This window comes from Melitaea cinxia, chromosome 18 (assembly GCF_905220565.1).
Source record: "Melitaea cinxia chromosome 18, ilMelCinx1.1, whole genome shotgun sequence".
Taxonomy (NCBI): Eukaryota; Metazoa; Arthropoda; class Insecta; order Lepidoptera; family Nymphalidae; genus Melitaea; species Melitaea cinxia.
The window spans coordinates 15,072,717-15,094,103 of record NC_059411.1 but is presented as its reverse complement, the minus strand read 5'-3'; the positions used below and the strand labels follow the sequence as shown (position 1 = coordinate 15,094,103).

The following is a 21,387-nucleotide window of genomic DNA, read 5'->3' as shown; positions in this document are numbered from 1 at the left end:
AATCCCAAACATTCTGGTCCTTCGAGCCGGATAATTTTTCAAGACGCCATTTTGCGACGCTTACGCAAGAGGAAACCAAGTTCGTATCGGCTGAATACCACTAGCGCCAACAAGTCACAGCGGCGAATAGAGGACAACATCTTAGGACTGCTTTATCGACACAGGCTGTAAATTTCCATACAAAGTGGAGCCGTCTAGCGGTGAGTAACTACAGACAGGTGCAAAATATTAATACGAATTACGAACTTCCGCTACACGTCATTGCTTTCTCGAAGAAAAAGAAAAAAAAAAATTAAAAAATTCAACACGGCGCAGACGCCATTACAACGACTAGATAGTAACAATTATATTATCACAACGCTTCCAATACGGGATAGCATGTCTCAAATTTCAAAGTTATTAAGGCAGAGGAATAACTTAAAAGCAAAATTAGCAAGGATACATAAATTTTTAGAATCAGAAAATGTTACGCAATTGGAACACGAGGTACAGCTACGCTACGACGACATCGATACGATCTGGTCGAACTTTGAAGATATCCAAAGCCAAATAGAAGAACTCAAGGATGATGAGGAGGACGACGAAGAAAGGAGTTCATTTGAAGTAAAATATTATTCGGCAAAGGCGCAGATGAAAGCCATCCTAGACACGCAGTCGACAAGTAAGGATACAAAACCACAGTGCGAAACACAAGTTTCAGGTGTTAAGCTACCTAAATTGGAATTACCTAAATTCGGTGGAGACATTCGGCAGTGGCCCGCATACAAGAACATATTTTATGCGACTGTGGACAAAGCGGATATACCAAAAGTAAGTAAACTGCAGTACTTAAAGTCTACGCTCCATGGGGAAGCTGCTGGATTAATCTCGTCGCTGTTAATTACAGAAGAAAACTACTCAAAAGCGTTAACCACACTGTGTCAAAGGTATGAAAATAAAACAATTATTGTAAATCACCATTTAAAATCCATTGTAAACTACGATACAATAACCAAGCTTAACCTTAAAGACTTTCTAAACACATTCCAGCAAAGTATAGATTCCCTGCAATCTGTTCAATTGCCAGTTGACAGTTGGGATGCCCTGCTAGTGTTTTTAATTTCTCAAAAACTTGATAATTCATTGCGTGCTGCTTGGGAATTGAATCGTAAAGACAATACTTTTGCTACATTGAGTGAACTTCTTGAGTTTCTAAATTTGAGAAGGACTGCATTTGAATTAATAGGTGTCAAACAAACTACAGTCAAGAGTTCACATATCTCTAATATAAAATCTAACCTTTCATGTCTTATGTGTCAAAAAGATCATTTTTTACAAAATTGTCCTACCTTTCTTGAATTATCAGTGCCTGATCGCATACAATTTGTTAGAAGTAAATCTCTTTGTTTCAATTGTTTTAAGGTATTCAGAAATAAGCATAAATGCTCAAAGTTTAGGTGCCAATTCTGTCACGGTTTTCATAATTCCTTGATTCATGATAGCTCAAGGCAAAAGCACTCAGCAGTTAGTTCAGAACCATCTACGCTGGCTACTAATATTAATAAAAGTGTTCTCAATACTAACAATAATACATCACAACAGCCACATGTAACTCCTGCGGCTGTACTTACATCTACCAATAATCAAAGCCAAATTTTACTTTCAACAGCGATAATAAGAATCCAAGATGCCTCTGGGAAGTGGGTGAATGCTCGCTGCCTGCTCGATTCCGGGAGTGAAATCAATATTGTTACCCGCAAACTCGCATCTCTACTAAAAATAAAGAATAACTACCATCCATGCACCATACAGGGTGTGGGCAACAGCAATAATCAATCACAAGTGAGTGTTACTACTAATATCTCATCAAGACACAATAACTACACCACTAATCTTACATTTTTAGTTATGGACAACATTACAGTGCCACTACCACAGTCATTCATAAATACACAGACTTGGAATATACCTAACAAATTAGTGCAGACACTTGCAGATCCTACCTTCTTCAAACCTAGCAACATTGAACTTCTCATAGGAGCTGAAATGTTTTACAACATCTTACAGACGGGACGGATTAAACTAGGTCCTAACCTACCTCTTCTAATAGAAACTACATTTGGTTGGATTGTGTCGGGTGCAGTCAACACAGACAGACTAACTCATCACAACAATACTTTACATACTAGTTTGCATGTTACCACACAGACTACTACAGACACTCTTCTAAAGGCATTCTGGGAACAAGAAGAAATATCTAATGCTAACAAGCTACTCTCCCCAGAAGATAAATATTGTGAAGATTTATTTCAATCTACCACTACACAAGACCAAACAGGTCGCTACATCGTTAACCTGCCTATACAAAAAGAAAAATTACCTGAGCTAGGTAATTCATTCAATACTGCATATCGATACTTGATGCAACTCGAGGCAAGGTTCCAAAAGGATACCATCTTACATTCACAATATAAGGCATTCATAAATGAATTTGTTGAACTAGGTCATGCCCACTATATAAATAAATTCTCACCTACAGATTTAAACGCATATTATCTTCCACATTTTCCAATTGTCAAACCTGAGGCACGAAGTACTAAGTTAAGAACTGTATTTCATGCAAGTTCAGAATCTTCTACAGGTTTATCACTCAACAGCATACTTTATGAGGGTCCAAATATATATAATGATCTCTTAGATATAATACTAAGATTTAGGCTAAATCAATTTGTGTTCTCATGCGACATCATAAAGATGTTCAGAGGTATCTCTATAAACCCTGAACAACAAAGTCTGCAGAGAGTACTCTGGCGAGAAACAAGTACAGAACCTATCAAATGTTTAGAATTAACTACTGTAACATATGGCACCAAATGTGCACCATACTTAGCCTGTCGCACTATGCTTCATCTAGCTGAAAAACATTCACATACACACCCTCTAGCTGCACAATGTATAAAATACAATAGCTACATGGATGATTACTTGTCTGGGGCTCAGTCCGTAGATGAATGCATAGAATTATGCTCTCAATTAATAAATTTGCTTAAGAAAGCTGGGTTTTCACTACACAAGTGGACCTCTAACAATTCACAAGTACTAAAATCTGTATTACCTACTGATACAGCTACACAAAGCTCTGAGAAGCTAGAACATACAGAAACATCAGAAGCTGGCTATAGTTTTACTTCAAATACAGTGAAAACACTAGGATTAAAATGGACACATACACAAGACACTCTTCAATTATCTTTACCTACGCGAATCCAAGGAAAAAGTACAAAAAGACACATACTTTCACAAATATCACAAATATTTGATCCTATAGGTATTTTAGCACCTACTACTATTCTTGCTAAAATACTAATGCAAGACATATGGAAAGAGAATAAAGATTGGGATTCTGTAATTTCCCCAGAATTAGAATCTTATTGGATCGAATTTATAACTCAATTACACCACTTGCAAGTTATTCAAATACCTAGATGGTATTTCACAGACCTACCTATCAACATATACTTAATTGGATTCTGTGATGCTTCAAACAAAGCTTATGGAGCTTGTCTTTACTTAAAAGCTACATATAATCAAAAACCATCTACATGTACACTCATCATGGCTAAATCAAAAGTTGCTCCCATTAAAAGAAAACTGTCAATTCCTAAATTAGAGCTTGCTGGAGCAGTTATGTTGTCAAAAATTTCAAAAAAATTTACTGAAGCAATACAAAATAAGATTAATATCGATAAAGTCTATCTATTCTCTGATTCAAATATTATTCTTTGTTGGATAAAGTCTCCATACAAGCACACTCATGATAGCTACACATCACACCGCCTTATGCAAATAATTGACATAACTCAAAGTGAAAGTTGGTATTACATAAACACAAAGCAAAATCCTGCTGATCTCATTACTCGGGGAATCATGCCAAAACACCTTCCTAGCTGTTCATTGTGGTGGCAAGGAACGCCATGGCTAGCTCAGGATCAAAATACCTGGCCTATATCTACATCTATACCTGAGGTTGATACATCTAAACAAAGCAAACAAGAAAAGATAGTTCACACCGCCCACATAGATTCAAATCCTAGTAACTCTTCCTATTTTTATGATTTATTCTGCAAACATTCAAATTTCACAAGGTTAATAAGAACAATTGCATACATGTTTAGATTTATTGACAACACAAGGAACAAACCCAATAAAACTACATCACACTTAAGTGTCTCCGAACTTGAAAAGGCGCATAACTTTGTCATCAGTACAACACAATCACATTCCTTTCATAAAGAGATTCTTTACTTACAGTCCGCTCACACCAACAATGGTATACATTCAAATAACATCAAGGATGTGGTAGACATACAGTCAAATACATCAAAATCACACCACATATCTCGTGCATTAAAGTCAAGTCCTATTCGAAAATTAAATCCCTTCATAGATGAAAATCAGCTGATTCGGGTAGGGGGTCGTATACAACATTCAGATATATCATACAACAATGCACATCCTATTATACTCCCAGCTAAAGACCACATTACAACACTCATAGTACGGCACTATCACTTAAAAATGTTGCATTCTGGCATTCAAAGCACATTACACAACATCAGACTGAAATACTGGCCCATTAATGGTAGGAATGAGGTAAAAAAGGTAATACACGCTTGTGTCAGGTGCATTAGGTTTGGGGGGCGAGTTTGTGGGCAGCAAATGGCGAGCCTGCCTCCTCCCAGAGTCACCTTGACTCGTGCATTCCAGCATGTAGGTGTAGACTTCAGTGGTGCTATATCTATACGCAGCTCAATGGGTAGAAATTGTAAATATTCAAAGGGATACATATGTCTGTTTATATGCTTGGCCACCCGAGCCATACACTTAGAACTGGTTACTGATCTCAGTGCTCATGCTTATATTAGTGCTCTAAGACGTTTAATTTTTAGACGTTCAATTCCAATTTGTCTGTACACGGATAATGCTTCAAATTTTCGGGGTTCTAGGTCAGAACTTCATGACCTTTATAAGATGTTTAAAAATGATGACTCTTATAGTAAAATTGTAGATTTTTACACTTCAAATAGTATAGATCATAAGTTTACCATACCATTAGCCAGCCATATGGGAGGAATATATGAAAGCGGGATAAAATCAGTAAAAATGTTACTAAAAAGGCATCTTTCTAGCACTAAACTAACTTATGAATTGTTATACACTGTTCTAGTTCAGATTGAAGGGATACTGAACTCCAGACCCCTCAGTCCAATAACAGATATTCCTAATGATGTTACTTGCTTAACTCCTGCTCATTTCCTTGTAGGTGCTCCCATAACGGATCTACCTGAGCCTAACATGTTAGATTATAAGGAATCTAGGCTTAATGTCTACCAAAGAATTATACAAATAAAACAAAGATTTTGGAAAGAATTTTATTGTAATTACTTGTCTGAACTTCAAACTAGAAACAAATGGCTAGAACCTAAGGCTAATTTGCAGATAGGAGATTTAGTTATTATTAAAGAGGATATAACTCCTCCTACATGTTGGCCTCTTGGTAGAGTAATTTCTGTAAACACTAATAAAACTGATAATTTAGTCAGGTCTGTGGTTGTACGTACCTCTGGAAAGGAGCACGTCAGACCGATACACAAATTGATTAAGTTATTAAAAACGGATGCAGAAGTTGCTCTGCAAAAGTAATGTAAGTAAAATAAAACACATATTATTTGTTATGTGATATACTAATGATTGCATTCTATGTCTACAAATTTGATTTGATTGTAACTGTCTAAATATTAAGAATTTAATATTAAGAATTTCACTTCAAAGCAACTGTTTGTTCTACAATGTTTATAAAATTTGTTATAAAAACTATTTAATAATTAACTATTAGGTAAATTCAAAGTATTTAGTCTATGTAAGTTTATGTATTGATACAACTTGGCTTCATTTGTGTATAGCAAATTGTAATAGATATACTTACTAAAATTAAATTACTGTCTAAAACTTTAATAATTATTAGAATAAATATAAACTATATTTTGTAAAATTGTCATAATAAATATTGTATAATCTCTTAATTCTAACCATAATTATAGTGTTTGTAAACTTTTAAAGTTCTTTTGACTTGTAATAGCCTTCTGCTACCAGATTGTTACTTGCCTAGGGGCGAGAATGTTTAGTATTTCATTCTAAATTATCTGTTGCATGTTCTCTCTCGCTCTCTCTCTCTGTATGGATACTGTATAATAAAGACGTGTTTGAAGTGAATCTGCAGTTTTAATTATAAAAATCAAGATAAAAGCAAGTGATCAACAATTTAAAAGTACATAAAGTGATTGTCTAACTGCCGCAGTGTAATTTAATTAAAAATTAATATATTTATCTTCAATAATCCCAAACACTAGCGACCCGCCCCGGCTTCGCGTGGGTGCAATGCTGATACTAAATATACTACAGAATGTCTTTATTTACAGTGTGAAGCTAGTTTATAGCATGGTTATTAACATAATAATAACAACATTCAAATATGCGTCGTTAGATTACACGTTGTTACAGAATGCGTTGAAGAAATAAAGGTTCACTGCTCATTTCCTTTTTTTTTTTTTAGTTTAATGTAATTTATCTAATTATTATTATTATATCATTAATAAACGAGTGAATCCATTAAACGGATATTGTCTATGCAGTTTAGTAAGAGTAAAGATAAAAGCGTCAAGTAATACTAGCATAGAACTTTCACAGTGCCGTCATAACCGTATTTAAATACCACGTATGTTTTGTAAAAAAAAAATTACATTTTCATAACAACCTTTTTATATATTGATAATCAATGCAGGTTTTCACATGTGAACAAATAATTCTAGATGCCAGAAGAAGATCTAATATAAGATTGAAACGTCACATGAATACACATTTACAATTAGTATTTTGATTGCCACTTTCTGTCCACTTCCCTGAGAACTCCAATAATATAAATAACGAATGAACGCAATGACAAATAACGAAAGTTATATACTGCCCTTTTGTAACAGTAATAAGATGTATAGACAGGAAAACCTATTATTGGCCTTATTATTGTTAATATTATGTTAAATTTTAAATTGCGAATTGTAACGCTGTTGGTTTTCGAATAAAGAAAAATAAAAAAAAATAAAAAATAAAAATATAAAACTTTATTATATAACGACGACCCGTTGGCGCAACGGTTGACGCACTGGCTGTTGCGCCAGTGGTCGCGGGTTCGATTCCCGCTCACGACGGACATTTATATCGACTATATAGATGTTAGTCGTGGTCTGGGAGTTGTGTTTTTGTGTATTGTATGTGTTTTCGGACCCCCAGCACAGAAGAAAATCCTACTGGGGGATCCATTGAGTGTGTAGCGTTTATTAATTTTTATTTAATTTTTATCTGCCTAGTATTTGTCTCTAAAAATTTCTCAACTTAACGAAACTTAATCAACAACGCTACTATACCATGGTTGGTGGTTATTCACGGATCGGAATATCACCAAAACAGGCGTATGCTCTATAATACTAGCCAAAATTTTAATCAACGACATGGTTATGATGTTGTACTACTGGACCATCTTGGTTATATAACATTATACTAATAATTTAATAAGTACAAGATTGAAACCAATACAGACCAAGGCGGACAGAAGCTAAAATTTTATATAACACAATAAATTTTCTATAATAACGGTTTTGGGATTGCGTGTCGTACATTATGTAACATAGCGTTGAATTAATACTAACAATTACTTGAACTGCACGCACAAAAAAAGAACAAATTGCCACTGTGCGTGATGGTATTTTTTTGGGTCTAAGTGTAGAGCGGATGTTAGGGTTGTTGCTTCTATCATTTATCTTTTATTGCTGTGGCATAGGTTCTCAAAGTGTATGTTGACTTCTCCACATCTCCTTTCAAAGACATAAAATATCTTAAGGAATATAATTTAGAGCGACAAAATTTTGATTGATAATCGTGTAAAATTATTCACTAATCAAAGAGCAGAATAACTATAAAATATATATTTTTCACTTTTACTACTGTAATTTTTTTGTTCAATCTTAGTCATATGACGATTTATTTTCAATATCTAGTTCTCTTTACCTTAAGGCCGTTGCATACGTTACGTGTTTTTGTCCGGACGGAACGAGACGTGAAAACGCTTTGCTAATATTGTTTCGTAGGAAATGTAAACGAAAGAACATAATATGACAAAGATGTACAGACGGGACGAGAACGTGAAGCGCACGGGGAAGAAAAAATTTCATCGGCTACGATGCTTAGGATGTCCCGCCATGTGTGCCGTGTCCCTTAAGTTACCGCGCTGCGTATGCACAGTCGCTCCCGTTCACTCCGGAGAGTTAAAGTAGGGAAGTACTTGCATTACTTACTAGTACTGAGTTACTGTTACGGTGCTTATTATACATTAAAAATCCCCGTTAGTGTTTACTAACCACGTCCCATCCCCATCCCGACTAGGTTCTGACGCCGCCCCGTATACGGTACGTATTCAGCAGCCTTTATTCTTTGTGTCGTAGTCGAATATATAATACAAAAGCTCCACCTATACAAAAAGTTTTAACTATCATAGTAATTTTCATAAAGTATTTAAACTAATATTTTAATTTAGCTAGGTTCATGCTTACAGAAAAAGTGAGGTCACAGGACTCCACGTTCTACATATTTTAGAGTAATCAAAACAACAATTTTGAAACAGAAACAAACTTCGAAGAAATAACACAAACTTTAAAAAAAACGTTCCACTTAGATATTTTTTTTTAAATTATCAGTGACTCAAAATTAATTACTTTAATTACTTGATGACCTTTCTGCTTTAACTTTGTTTGTCGATTAATTTTTAATCAAAAACTTTTTTAATAAATCCGTCAAAAGTACAACATCGATAATATTACACTTCACGGATCTAATGCGGAAAATAAATTGACTTGGCCTTGTAACATTTGTCTTGGAAAGGGGATGTTGGACCGTAAACTTTGGGAAACTATAAGCTAAGGTATATTTATTAGTCTATTAACTTTAAGTCTTACTTTGGCTGGTGAAATATTTCGTACTAAATAAAAACTAAGTACTAATTTATTTGATTACGTATCGAAGCACAGGTAAATATTACATAAATCATATGTAACTATATATTTGAAGCAAATTAAAATAGCATGTTTCGAAAAATACAAAGTAAATAAAGGACGGTCAAACATAATAATTACATTATTACTGAAAGGATGTTTGTATACCGTAATATGGTTGTGAAAATATGGGTAATGTTTATGCAGATACAATAGACGTATAACCTAAACTTTTTCAGGTTTTCAATATTTCAAACAGTACGGCGCGTTGGCGCAACGGTCACAGCACTGGTTAGTGGATGTTGCGCTGGCGGTTGTAGGTTCGATCCCCGTACATGACAAACATTTGTGTTGGCCATACAGATGTTTGCCATGTTCTGTGTGTTTGTGCAGTCCTTGTCTCCCCACCGTGCCTCGGAGAGCACGTTAAGCCGTCGGTCCGGGCTGTTATCGTGTACACCTGATAGCGATCGTCACTCATAGTAGGGAATATATCCACTAACCCGCATTGGAGCAGCGTGGTGGATTAAGCTTTGATCCTTCTCCTACATAGGGAAAGAGACCTATGCCCAGCAGTGGGATATTATAGGCTGAAGCGACATTTTTACGTAAAAATGCCGATGTTTTGTTATCGACTTTACATGTAATAGACAATTTTCTTTTCTTTTATTTACGAAAGAAGGAAAGAAAGAAATTTGACACCAACTGTATGATTTTTTTTAAATTAAACAGCAAAGTACGAGTTGCATTCTACCTTAACTACAGCAGAATGTTAGAAGGTAGAGTCTTGAACTAAAGATATATTTAAAATTATAATTGATATTGTATAATTAATGAAATTTAATTGGTGTCGTTTGATATTGAAAGAAAATTTTAGATTGTTAAATTAATTTGCTTTTGTTGTATTTTACTGTTCACCGCTTCCGCCTTTCAATTAAGGACCAAAAGGTTCTTCAATTCTAAATGACTTACAAAATTAAAAACAAAATTATCTACCATACATTATTTATATAACCTTTGGAAAGATAATGACAATATTAAATATCAATTTACACATTAAATCTATACTAATATTATAAAGCTGAGAAGTTTGTTTGTTTTCTTAACCGCTCTAATCTCAGGAAGTACTGGTTCGAAATGAAAATTTATCTTTATGTTGAATAGTCCATTCGTTTATCGAGATAGGCTATAGGCTATAATTATATTTAATGTGCGTTTTTCCTCAAATCAACGCGGGTGTTATCGCGGGACAAAGCTTGATGGAAAGTTTTTAATTTGTTTAAAGAGATCATTTGACGTATTTATCAGCCTGTGTTTGAGGTTTCGACCAAAGATTTGTATTGCTTGTCAATGTAGTTGATGTTTTTTTTGCTTAAAGGGACAATTATTAAGCTGTTACGGCTACTTTTACGAGATTGTCATTTTAAGCAGGCGACCACGGGCGATTAAGTCCTTGCCCCCAGAATTATACCAGTGCCCTACCTCAGTTAAAGCATCTACATCTAGCAAAAAACTTTTGAACGGCATATAAGACATTAGTTGATTATTTTAAAATTTAATAACGCTATCAAAAAAGGTACTATACAAATATACAAACTCAGAGGAATATATTCCTTTATACGGCAAATAATCTATGAAATACCAAAGCTTAATAAAGTCGAAATCGTAAGAAAAGAATACTCGTAGTAAGTAAATATGTCAGATATAATTATAGAAATTCCAAGCGCTGCTACCACGTTTAACCAACTAACAGCTCCCGGGAATACATCTTACAAACGCCTTACGTATTTCCTCTTAGAAATTTGATATTTCATATTGTAATTACCTTAAATTATTCATAAAATATTCAAATATTCTATATAAAAAAACAAACATGTAATTTTTTGCTATAAGAAAATATATTAAAATATTATAAAAAATCCGGTTGATATTTTTAATTTTTAAAATTATGTGTTAATATATTATATTTAAAAATTACTAGGCGATAGTTATAAATTTATGTCTAGAATGCTTTTAAAATAATTAATAAATATGATTTAGAATTTTTGATATTGAATTCGTACTGGATACCTCAGAATATATGAATTTATTTACATTTTTAAAATAATTTAGTAAATAAAGAGGTATATATTAGGATTTATATCCTGAAAGCCTGACTGCCACCACTGTTTTGACAATTCTTATGCAATTCTCTTACGAAAAGTTACCTAGCTGCAATATTTCGCAAATATCTGTAAACATTTTGTAAAATCTATATTAATATGTATGTAGCCAGGGACGCTAATCAGACTTCAGTATTACAAGCTTTGATTGAAATTATGAAATTATGTTTGTAATTTATTAGGTTAAGACTAAACTTTTGATATTTGTACTTAGATTTATTCATCTAATAATTTAATTTAATATTGCAACGATCCTAATGCGTGTGCTCCCTTGACCCATAGAACGCAGTATGACAATGTCTTCATGTAGTGTATATTGGCGGGTAATCGAATTGACGGAAGCGTGTTTGGATCGGTGAAGGAGGCAGATTCCTTTTGGTATTAGCTAGCGAAAGATAGCCTTTGTTTAGTAGTGGAAACTCTGTCCATTTTCTGCCTTATATCTCGAAATTTTGAAATAATTTGTGAAGCTCTTGTTAAAAGTTAAAATTTAAGGAATTCCGTTTAATTTTCAAACTATTTTGGTCACTTCTTTTTAAGTGACGGTAGTTTAAAAATTAATTATAAATCTACCACTGAAATCTATTTTTGTAGTAAATTATAATTAAAATTGTGTTATAATTAAATTATTATTCTTACTATTTATTTTGTGTGTTCAGTACTTTTTACTGGGTGTTAACTTCAATGATTTTTTTTTATCCAAAGGTGGTGTTTTTGATGTTCCACTTAAATTTGATTGAGATTTCAAGACTAATTTTTAATTAATCTTTGATAACGTGTATTTACTTGACTATTGTTTCGTCTACCGACGTTACTTATCGATGTAATTAAAGTCGGTGTTTTTTGTCGTTTGCAAGCAAACACAATTATAATAATATGTTTTTACAACACTTAAAAAAAACGTTTAAGCGAACTTAATGCTAAAAGAGAACTCTACCATTTTATCCATAGAAGTTTAATCCCGGGACAATTATTACAATATTTTGTCTCTCTTTAGAATTTAGTTTTGTAAATGCTCTAACTATTACTAATGTATTTACTGACCCATTTTCAATTAGCCTGAACCTTACTACTCTCAAAAACAAAATTCATCTTTTGGATTTTCTTGCAGCCAAATAGTCTTATTTATAAACAATAAAATGTACATTTAATTTAGGTATTTTCACCTTAATTATATTTATATTTAAAGTAAAGGAATGACGGGAAGGAAAAATTCTCAATATGAAAATATTTATTAGCTCTCTGCTCAACACTTAAGTTATAATCTTTAAGAAGTGAAATATTGATGATAATTTTCAAAATCTAAATTACAAGCATATTTGAGAATTTAAAATATAATATGGCAAAAGACTACTCTTGGGTATGGAATATATACAGACAGAATATTCAATTAGTTAGTTAGTTTACTAAGTAGTAAGTATATAGTTAAATCCAAAACGCAACAATAATATTCCTTACATTTTTATTATTAACTTAACAATAGCTGTGCATATCACCATTTAGTAAAAAGCGGTTATTTTAATATTACAAACAGACACTCCAATTTTATTTATTTGTATAGATACACAGGCCGAAGACGGGCAGCGGCGTCTTCGGTGCAACAAAGCCAATACTGCGGTCATCAACCCGCCTGCCCAGCGTGGTGACTATGGGCAAAACACATGAGCTCACGTTATTTTTGGCGTAAACTTGTGGAGGCCTATGTCCAACAGTGGACCGTATAGGCTGTAATGAATGTATAGATTTTTAGTTTATTTGCTCAAATTATATGGTTTACATTATCTAGAAACCCTGAGACCCTTGCTAGCTTAAAAAAGCTGTTACAGGCCACAGTGTCTTCCCCAAAAATTAATTATATCATTAAATTCACCTCTTTGTAAAGTGATTTACAATACCTAACAACATCGAAATGTATTTGATGACATTTATAAATTACAGACAGAAGATAATAGTTTTTGACATCGCCTTGGGAAACTAAAGTGGGAATATTATAGTATTGACCAAATCCCAATGGACATATCCATATTATATCTAGACAGCAAGCTTTTGGAGAACTATTGATATATTATGAAGTCAGTTTTAAGTATCTCTTATTGCTTAGTAATATCTAATTTTGTGAAGAATGTTGATATGTAGAATCATAGTGAACCGCTGATGCCTTGCTGATATTTTAGTATTCTCTTCACTTAATCAATTTCATTGAATAAGCTACTTAAGATGAATGAAATTTTGTGTCGTGGTAACGTATCACTACATAGTATAAAACAAAGTCGCTTTCTCTGTCCCTATGTATGCTTAAATCTTTAAAACTACGCAACGGATTTTGATGCGGTTTATTTAAATAGATAGAGTGATTGAAGAGGAAGGTTTATATGTATAATACATGCGTAATATAATAGTTTTTGCAACCGTGCGAAGCCGGGGCGGGTCGCTAGTTTTATATATACAATAAAGGTGTCAATAAAAAAAAGATTGCAAGTGTGTTGCCAACCCTCTCCCTAAGCTCTGGCTACCTTACTACAGGAACAAGACACCATATGAAAGTTGTGCTATTTAGCTGAGATTTTCTATAAGGCTCTGTATTTTGTTGTCGAGTTTCATTCACAGAATGGACTCATGAATTTAACAACACACTCGAATTTGCATTTAAAATCTTAACTAAATATACATGCCCTCGATACAAGTATTGGTATTTTAAATGTTTGGATAACATTTTCAAGAAAGATGATGATGATGAAGAATTCAAAGAAAAATTTTCAAGATGTTAACAAAATGCATATTAAACACCAACTGTATGTTAAATATTGTAAGATATATGAATAAGAGATAATTTAAAAAGAGACCATTACTCGCTTTCACCCAAAATACAAAGGGTCGTTTATAATTAAAATTTTAATCCTGAGTCTGTGCAAAGTTTTCATTTGCGTACCCTTTCAGCAACTGCCATTGTTGGGAAACAAAATAAAACTGATTTAATTGCAAAATGTATAAAGAAAAGCACAATGAAAAGAGTTCATGAATGCAAAGAACGGTTCGTCAAAGAAGCCTCGCGCGTTATTAACATGCATGTTACTTGATACGATTACGTCGTAGATTTGTAAATTGTTTTTCATTTCTAGAAGTTGTAACCATAATAATTCCATAATCTAATATATATTATGTGACCATAATAATTATATTATCTTTTTGCTTTGTAAAATATTTATATTTTAATACGTCAAGCAATTATACTTTATACCCCTTTTTACGAGAATTGCGCGGACGGAGGAGTATGAAATGACTTATATTTTATATAGAGAAGGAGTGCAGATTTCTAATATTTTTTTAAAATTATGCATAAAAATAATTATATTAGTTCCATAAAAAAAATATCACACACACTACCATGTATTTGACACACACATGCATATTATACTTTTTTGTTCATTGTCAGTCTGTAGTCAAATTTAAAAATATTAAAAAAGGTTCTTTATTTTCATTGTTTTTTGCTTTTTTTTAATTTAAATTTTTAATTGTGGTCGAATTTCGACCACTGGACGACCACTACTAATTATAATTATGTCAATTTGAGCAACTTCTGCTTTAACTAAGTTATATTTGAGCATTTCTTTGTCATTTGATTCTTATTTATACGAAGTCTAATTCAGATTATTACCTTCAGATCAGAGATATTTTTCACACCATGTGCCCTATAGCATTCTTAAGAATTAGACTCCAAAAAATTGCTTCAATAAATAACAAACTATAAGAAAAAGGTTGCCCGTGTCGGGCCGAGATGGGAACCCGGTCCTGTTAGACACGGCATCGTCGGGATTGTTCAGAGGTGAGCCGGACAGTCCCCATGGAGGAGAAGTCTGGCCTTTTCGCCGAGGCCAGCCTGTCGCTGGAGGGATCCTGTTGCCTGCAGATCCGGGACCCCTCCAATTAAAGCGGCTGAAGACTCCCGCAGGGGTTTGGTCGGTATTGCTCCTCCAAGTGCTGAAGCCAACATACGGTCACGCTACGGAGTCCTAGATATCACCCGTAAATGGGTTCCCCTGGGATAATAAAAAAAAAAATAAGACAAAGGGAAGTTAGTTTAATATAAAAAATTAAATAAATGAAAGTGTATTTTCTTTAATAAATATACTCGTAGTAATTTTGATCGAATTATGTTCTATAATCAAATAGCAAATAACAAGTCCGTCTCGATCAATCATGAGATGAGTCAATAAGTTCGCCCTGTCTCCAGAGGTTTGACGGTGACAAATTATCGAATCGTTTACTGTCATCTTTAACTTAGTAAATGGTACCAATTTATATTACTCAACTTTTCTTTGAAGGATACGGTATTAATGTTGAGATTACTCCAATAGGTTTGGTAAGAAGACCTAAGTGGTTAATAGAATTTCTAGAATCTTTCTAAGTACTTACCTTTTTCTTTACAATAGTTCTGCTTTCTGTGCTATATCATCTGTCTGCGTTATACACAATCATGTCCTATAGTTTTACAAATTAGCGAAAGTTATACCTTGGCTGATGATTCTTAAGACTTTTTTTTATGTAAAAAGGCTTTCTATTATATCCTCACAAATCAAAATCCTTTAACACGAGTTTATACATTTCATCAATAAAAAATATACATTTCCAATCAATTAAATCGATCATTTCACGAAAACGAATCTCACGATATAATTTATCATACGTTCAATTTATTAAAATTGAAAATAAATTGAATAAGACAACCTGGTCTCATATTCGTATCATTCCAGTTCCTCCCACAACCGCCTAAATTACAGCCAACAACGTAATCATTAAGGACCAAATGGAATTAGACGATTATGTGTCATATAGCTTTACAGCTAAGGCCTAAACTAGGGTGAAGTGAATTATAACAATGGTGCGTAGACATAAATATTGAATAGCATTGTTGTGACAGAAATTATGCCGTCAAACATGACACGTGGCGCTTTTTATTGAATTTTGTTTTGGGCTTCGCTGCGGTGTTATTTTCGTTTAGTTAATACGGTTAGCGTAAAAAAAAAACATTCTGTTTGTTTATTTTTCGTTATTTTTTGCTTTTTCGCCACGAATAATATTATTGCATGGTGTTTTAAATATTGTTTATTTTTTTTATTCAAAGTTGTTTTATCACTAGCCCGTTGGCGCAGTTTGTAGTGACCCTGCTTTCTGCCTCGATGGTTCAGGGCTCGATTCCCGCCTTGAGTCAAGGTTATTTTTATTTATATGTATTGCCTGTATGTTTATAGAAAAAAATGTAGTTATATCCACCACTTCAGCCTATCGCAGTCCACTGCTGTACATAGGTCTCCCCAAGTTCGCGCCAGACATCCCGGTCTTCCGCAAACCTCATCCAGCCTACACCGGCAAACTTACGTAGATCACCAGTCCAACGGGCTGGGGGACGTCCCACATTGCGTTTGCCAAGACGCGGTCTCCAGGACCCGTCTACTCCAACGGCCACCGGTCCTGCGACACAGATGACTAGCCCACTGCCACTTCAACTTGCTAATTCTGTGGGCTATGTCGGTTACTTTCGTTCTTTCGCGGATAGTCTCATTTCTAATCCTATCTTTGAGAGAGACCCCAAGCATAGCCCGTTCCATTGCACGTTGAGCGACTTTAAACTTGTGGACCAGTCCCTTCGTCAGTATCCACGTCTCGGCTGCGTATGTTAACACAGGCAGGACGCATTGTTCGAAGCCTTTTGTCTTCAAGCATTGCGGAATCTTCGAAGTGAAGACTCGACGAAGCCTGCCAAATGCCGCCCAGCCCAACCGAATCCTCCTGTCAGCCTCCTTCTCGAAGTTGTTGCGGCCTAGTTGGATAGTATGGCCTAGGTAAATATAATCCTGAACAACTTCGAGAATGGTACCATCGACCGATACCGGTATCGGTATGACTTGGTATGACATGGTAATATGGTAGCTATATCAGCATGATATAAATAGTACTAGTTGAACTAACCTTTAGTTTGGCACTTCCTTCTTCTCCTTCTTCTTCTTCCTTCCTATACGTATTCTCAGTTTACGTTGCCAGAAAGTCCGTCTTTCGACTTATATCTACTTAAAACTACTAGATTATATCACAGACTCCTGGTTTACGAAGTCTAGTTATCGCTTTTTTGAGTAACCGGGAGGTCTATTTTCACTTTTAATTAATATATTAACAATAACAAATAAGAGGTTAATACGGAAAAAAACAAAAAAAAAACTATACGATAAAATATATTAAATAAAAACTTGTTTTAATTTCATCTTTTGAAAAAATATGGATTAGCAATAATCACGAAGAATGTCTGCCCAAATATTGTACAAAAACTATTATCTTCTAACCTTACATGCAGTTAAAGTTTTGGAACGTTAGTTTCCCATGTCGCTATTGCAAAACAATTGAATTGTGAGCAATGCGTTCTATCATCAACTACATTGTGTTAACTACAGACGTCGTTAGTTTCTACAATCCCACATAATACACGTGAAATATAATTATCAACTACACATTTATGAACCCTTGACTAAGACAACTTTTTGTATAATTCTTATTATTTTTCAAAATTTTTTCTTTCTTTCTCGCTTCCTGTATATGCAATATCTATCCAAAACTTATATATATATATATGTATTCTATAAAGAGATGATTAAGTATAGGAATCACAATATGACCCGAAGGTGAATTGTATGACGGATTAAGCGCTAACCCTTCTATGTACATTATAGTATATTTGAAAAATATCGAAACTTATACAAGTTATCGATACAAATAAATAAAATTGAAATGTCTGTTTGTAATATTAAAATAACCGCTCACTAGCAGATAGCTGAGATAATAAGAATAACTTAGGCTTCTTTTATTTATTTATTTTTTATAACTCTGCAAACTAAACAATAATTATTTTGTTAAATTCCACGCAGACGAAGCCGCGGGCATAGCTAGTTTCAGTATCGTGTAGAATAGATTCTTATTTCGAAGCTATACTATTACGTGACATTACTCTTTTGACTATATCCCTTAACTCCCATTAGGTATTCTAAAGACACATGGTTTCATTAAGTAAGTGGGTATCGTAAGAGGCGACTAAGGGATAACAAGGTTCCACTACCACCTTGGAACTTAATAAGCCGATCGGTTGCGGGATAACCATCCAACTGCTGGCTTTGAAATACACAGGCCGAAGACGCCCGTGCGGGCACGATTCCCGCTCTGGATCGATATTTGTATTTAGTTCTACCCACCGACACCGTGCCTCGGAGAGCACGTTAAGCCGTCGGTCCCGGTTGTTATCATAAATACTTGAAAGCGGTCGTTACTCAATGTAGGGAAGGTATCCGTCAACCTGCAGTGGAGCAGCGTGGTGGATTTAGCTCCAACCCTTCTCCTTCATGAAAAAAGAATCCTATGCGCAGCAGTAGGGTGTTACAGGCTAAATGTAATTATTTAAAGAAATAGGATATCATATTATTTTAATTATACCACATGACAAGCACTACCTTTCAATTAAAAAGAGAATAATGGATCGAAATCGATACATCTAGTAAAAAGTTATGAGGTACCTACCACAGACAAAAAAATAAAATAAAAATACAGTCGAATTGATAATCTTCACATTTTTTTGGACTCGGATAAAAAATACAAAAGAAAAGGTAAAACAGAAATGTAGACTAAATAAAGTTTATTTTTTATAAGTCAATTCTTACTAGCCTCGAGCCTACAAAGATTTGTGTCTGAGATAATTTGACCTGTTCTAGAATTTTTTTGCCATGCGAAATTGGCTCAGGAAATATTACGTTTTATTTAAATATTTTATTAACCGACTTCAAAAAGGAGGAGGTTATTTAAATCGATTTTTAAAAGTATGTTCGTAGATAACTTCGTCGTTTATGAACCGATTTTGATAAATCTTTTTTTGTTGGAAAGGAGATAATCCTAATTGAGGTATTATGATAAAGAAACCAGGATCTGACGAGAGAAATCGTGGGAGACCCTCGAAAATCCGCATAACTTTTTACTGGGTGTACCGATTTTGATGATTTTTAATTTAATCGAAAGCCGATGTTTATCATGTGGTCACATTTAAATTTCATCAAGATCTGATTACAACTTTTGAAGTTATCTTTGATAATGCGTATTTCTTGACAATTTTTTCGTCTACCTACGTTGTATTACTTGTCGATGTAATTGAAGTCGGTTTTTTTTTCGTTTGCCAGCAAACATAATTATTTGGACTGAAGTCTGAATTTGGAAAGGTAAAGCAAGAAGGGAAGCTGTTTTTTAGCGGCCCCAGGATTTTCCATTAGTAATTGAAATAAAATAAACCACTATAGCTGACCGATGGTGGGATAACCATCCATCCGCTAGCTTTAAAATACACAGGCCGAAGACGTACAGCAGCGTCTTAGGTGCGACAAAGCCAGCCCTGCGGTCACCAACCCGCTTGCCCAGCGTGGTGACTATGGGCAACACACATCAGTTCACGCATTTTTGGCGCAAACTTGTGGAGGCCTATGTCTAGCAGTGGACTGCAACAGGCTGGAATGATGATGATGATGATTCATTTAAGTTTTTCTTACGTTTTGTGCTGTACAATAATGAATTAATAAATTTATCTTTTCTTAGAGTTGGTAATGCGAAACCTAATTTATCCTGTCTTCACTTAATAAATAAATGAGCGTACGTATTTGCAAATGCATTCCCAAATGCATTCCCAGAACTAATCTACTACGTTCCTCAATATTCAGTCTTACATCATCATGTGAATCTATCTAGCATTACCTCACACGCTAAATACATGTGAAACAGTATACTGTATACAGGCAATAAATAATATTACGAACAATACATGTTAGAATACTGTACATTATAGGTTTCAACCTCCATCTGATTGGCTTACGTTCAGGATTAAATAAACCAGAATGTACTGTCTCTCTGGCATAATAGATTTTCTCTGATGTTGAAGAAGTGTTAAGATTGGTCCATCATGCTCTTTCTACTTATATGGAATAATTCTACAAAGATTGCCAATTATCATCAATTGGTCATGAAGTTAACCAGAATCGATTAATTTTACACATATGGTACACCGTACAAGACAAAATCAGGGTGATACTGAAATCGAGCCAAATATACGAATAATAGATTATGAATAGAACAAAATCCTCAATGTTTCAATCAATGTTTCATAAAAGCATTTAAAAGTTAGGAAAAGTTCACCGAATAATATGTACATACATATTTATTCCACAATTAGTAAAGTTGGGGTTAAAACCTTTGTGACAATGTAATAGTAATTTCGGAATACATTGTTATTTCATTTTAATTGATCATGTATGATCATGATTAATATCCTACTCGTTCGTAAGCGTTTATTTTGATCGAGAAACTTTAACTGGAACCCAAATGTGGATTCTGCTGAGTAGAGATAAAAAACGATCTTTCATTAAAATGAAAAAAAAATCATATACATTTTGCATGAAAGCAGGAAATACACACTGGGGTTTCATATTGAATATTGGGAACGCAAATGCTCTATAAACCGATATTGCAAGTTTTAAACATCAACACATATTTGTCAAAGCTACAAACATTTACAGGTTGAAACAATTATCATTATAAAGGATTGGACGATTAGCTAACGAGCGAAGAGAGGATTCCGATCACGTCAGACCGAAATCGGTCGACATCGGATTGAACGTGGAGGCGATTGGTAAATCGAATCAATGGATCATTTGTTGGGACGCGGCCGAAATATATCGGCTCGATAATGTTGATAAAAATGATGGGGGCGGTTGATTGGCGGAATTAGGGAGTGTTTTCGCAGTGATGAAGATTAAGATATAGATCAGATGGAGGTAAAAGTGACATCAGGGTAGAAGATAATGAGCTCCATTTTTAATTGAAACGTAAGTAGATGACTAGGTATACCTTAGAATTGTTATACTATTAATAAATAATAAATGCCTCAAGTGACTCCAGTAAAATTTGAATCTTGAGTTGTGAATACTTGACTAATATCAGTGTGACATAAATATGCAAACATTTATCATTAGTGGAGATTGAATCCGTAATAGCAAGTATGCCAGTTATTTGTTGTAACCGCTGCATTAACGGGTCTTTCTTTGTGATATAATATGGTATTATGTTTTTGT

The 21,387-nt window shown here is 34.1% G+C and overlaps 1 protein-coding gene across 1 annotated transcript; it reads left to right on the top strand.

Annotated features, from left to right (window-relative positions):
- The first annotated feature begins 378 nt into the window (after positions 1–378).
- LOC123662151 lies at positions 379–21,031 on the top strand. The gene is made up of 4 exons (XM_045597035.1): positions 379–661; positions 1,649–4,621; positions 5,207–5,336; positions 20,857–21,031. The coding sequence occupies exons 1-4, from the start codon at positions 379–381 to the stop codon at positions 21,029–21,031; spliced, it is 3,561 nt and encodes a 1,186-aa protein (XP_045452991.1).
- Positions 21,032–21,387: the final 356 nt, after the last annotated feature.

Coding starts and splice junctions, on each gene's coding strand:
- LOC123662151 (XM_045597035.1), top strand. CDS start 379: ATGTCTCAAATTTCAAAGTTATTAAGGCAGAGGAATAACTTAAAAGCA. Junction 4,622..5,206: donor GAAATACTGGCCCATTAATG/GTAGGAATGAGG, acceptor ACACTGTTCTAG/TTCAGATTGAAGGGATACTG. Junction 5,337..20,856: donor GATCTACCTGAGCCTAACAT/GTTAGATTATAA, acceptor ATCATTATAAAG/GATTGGACGATTAGCTAACG.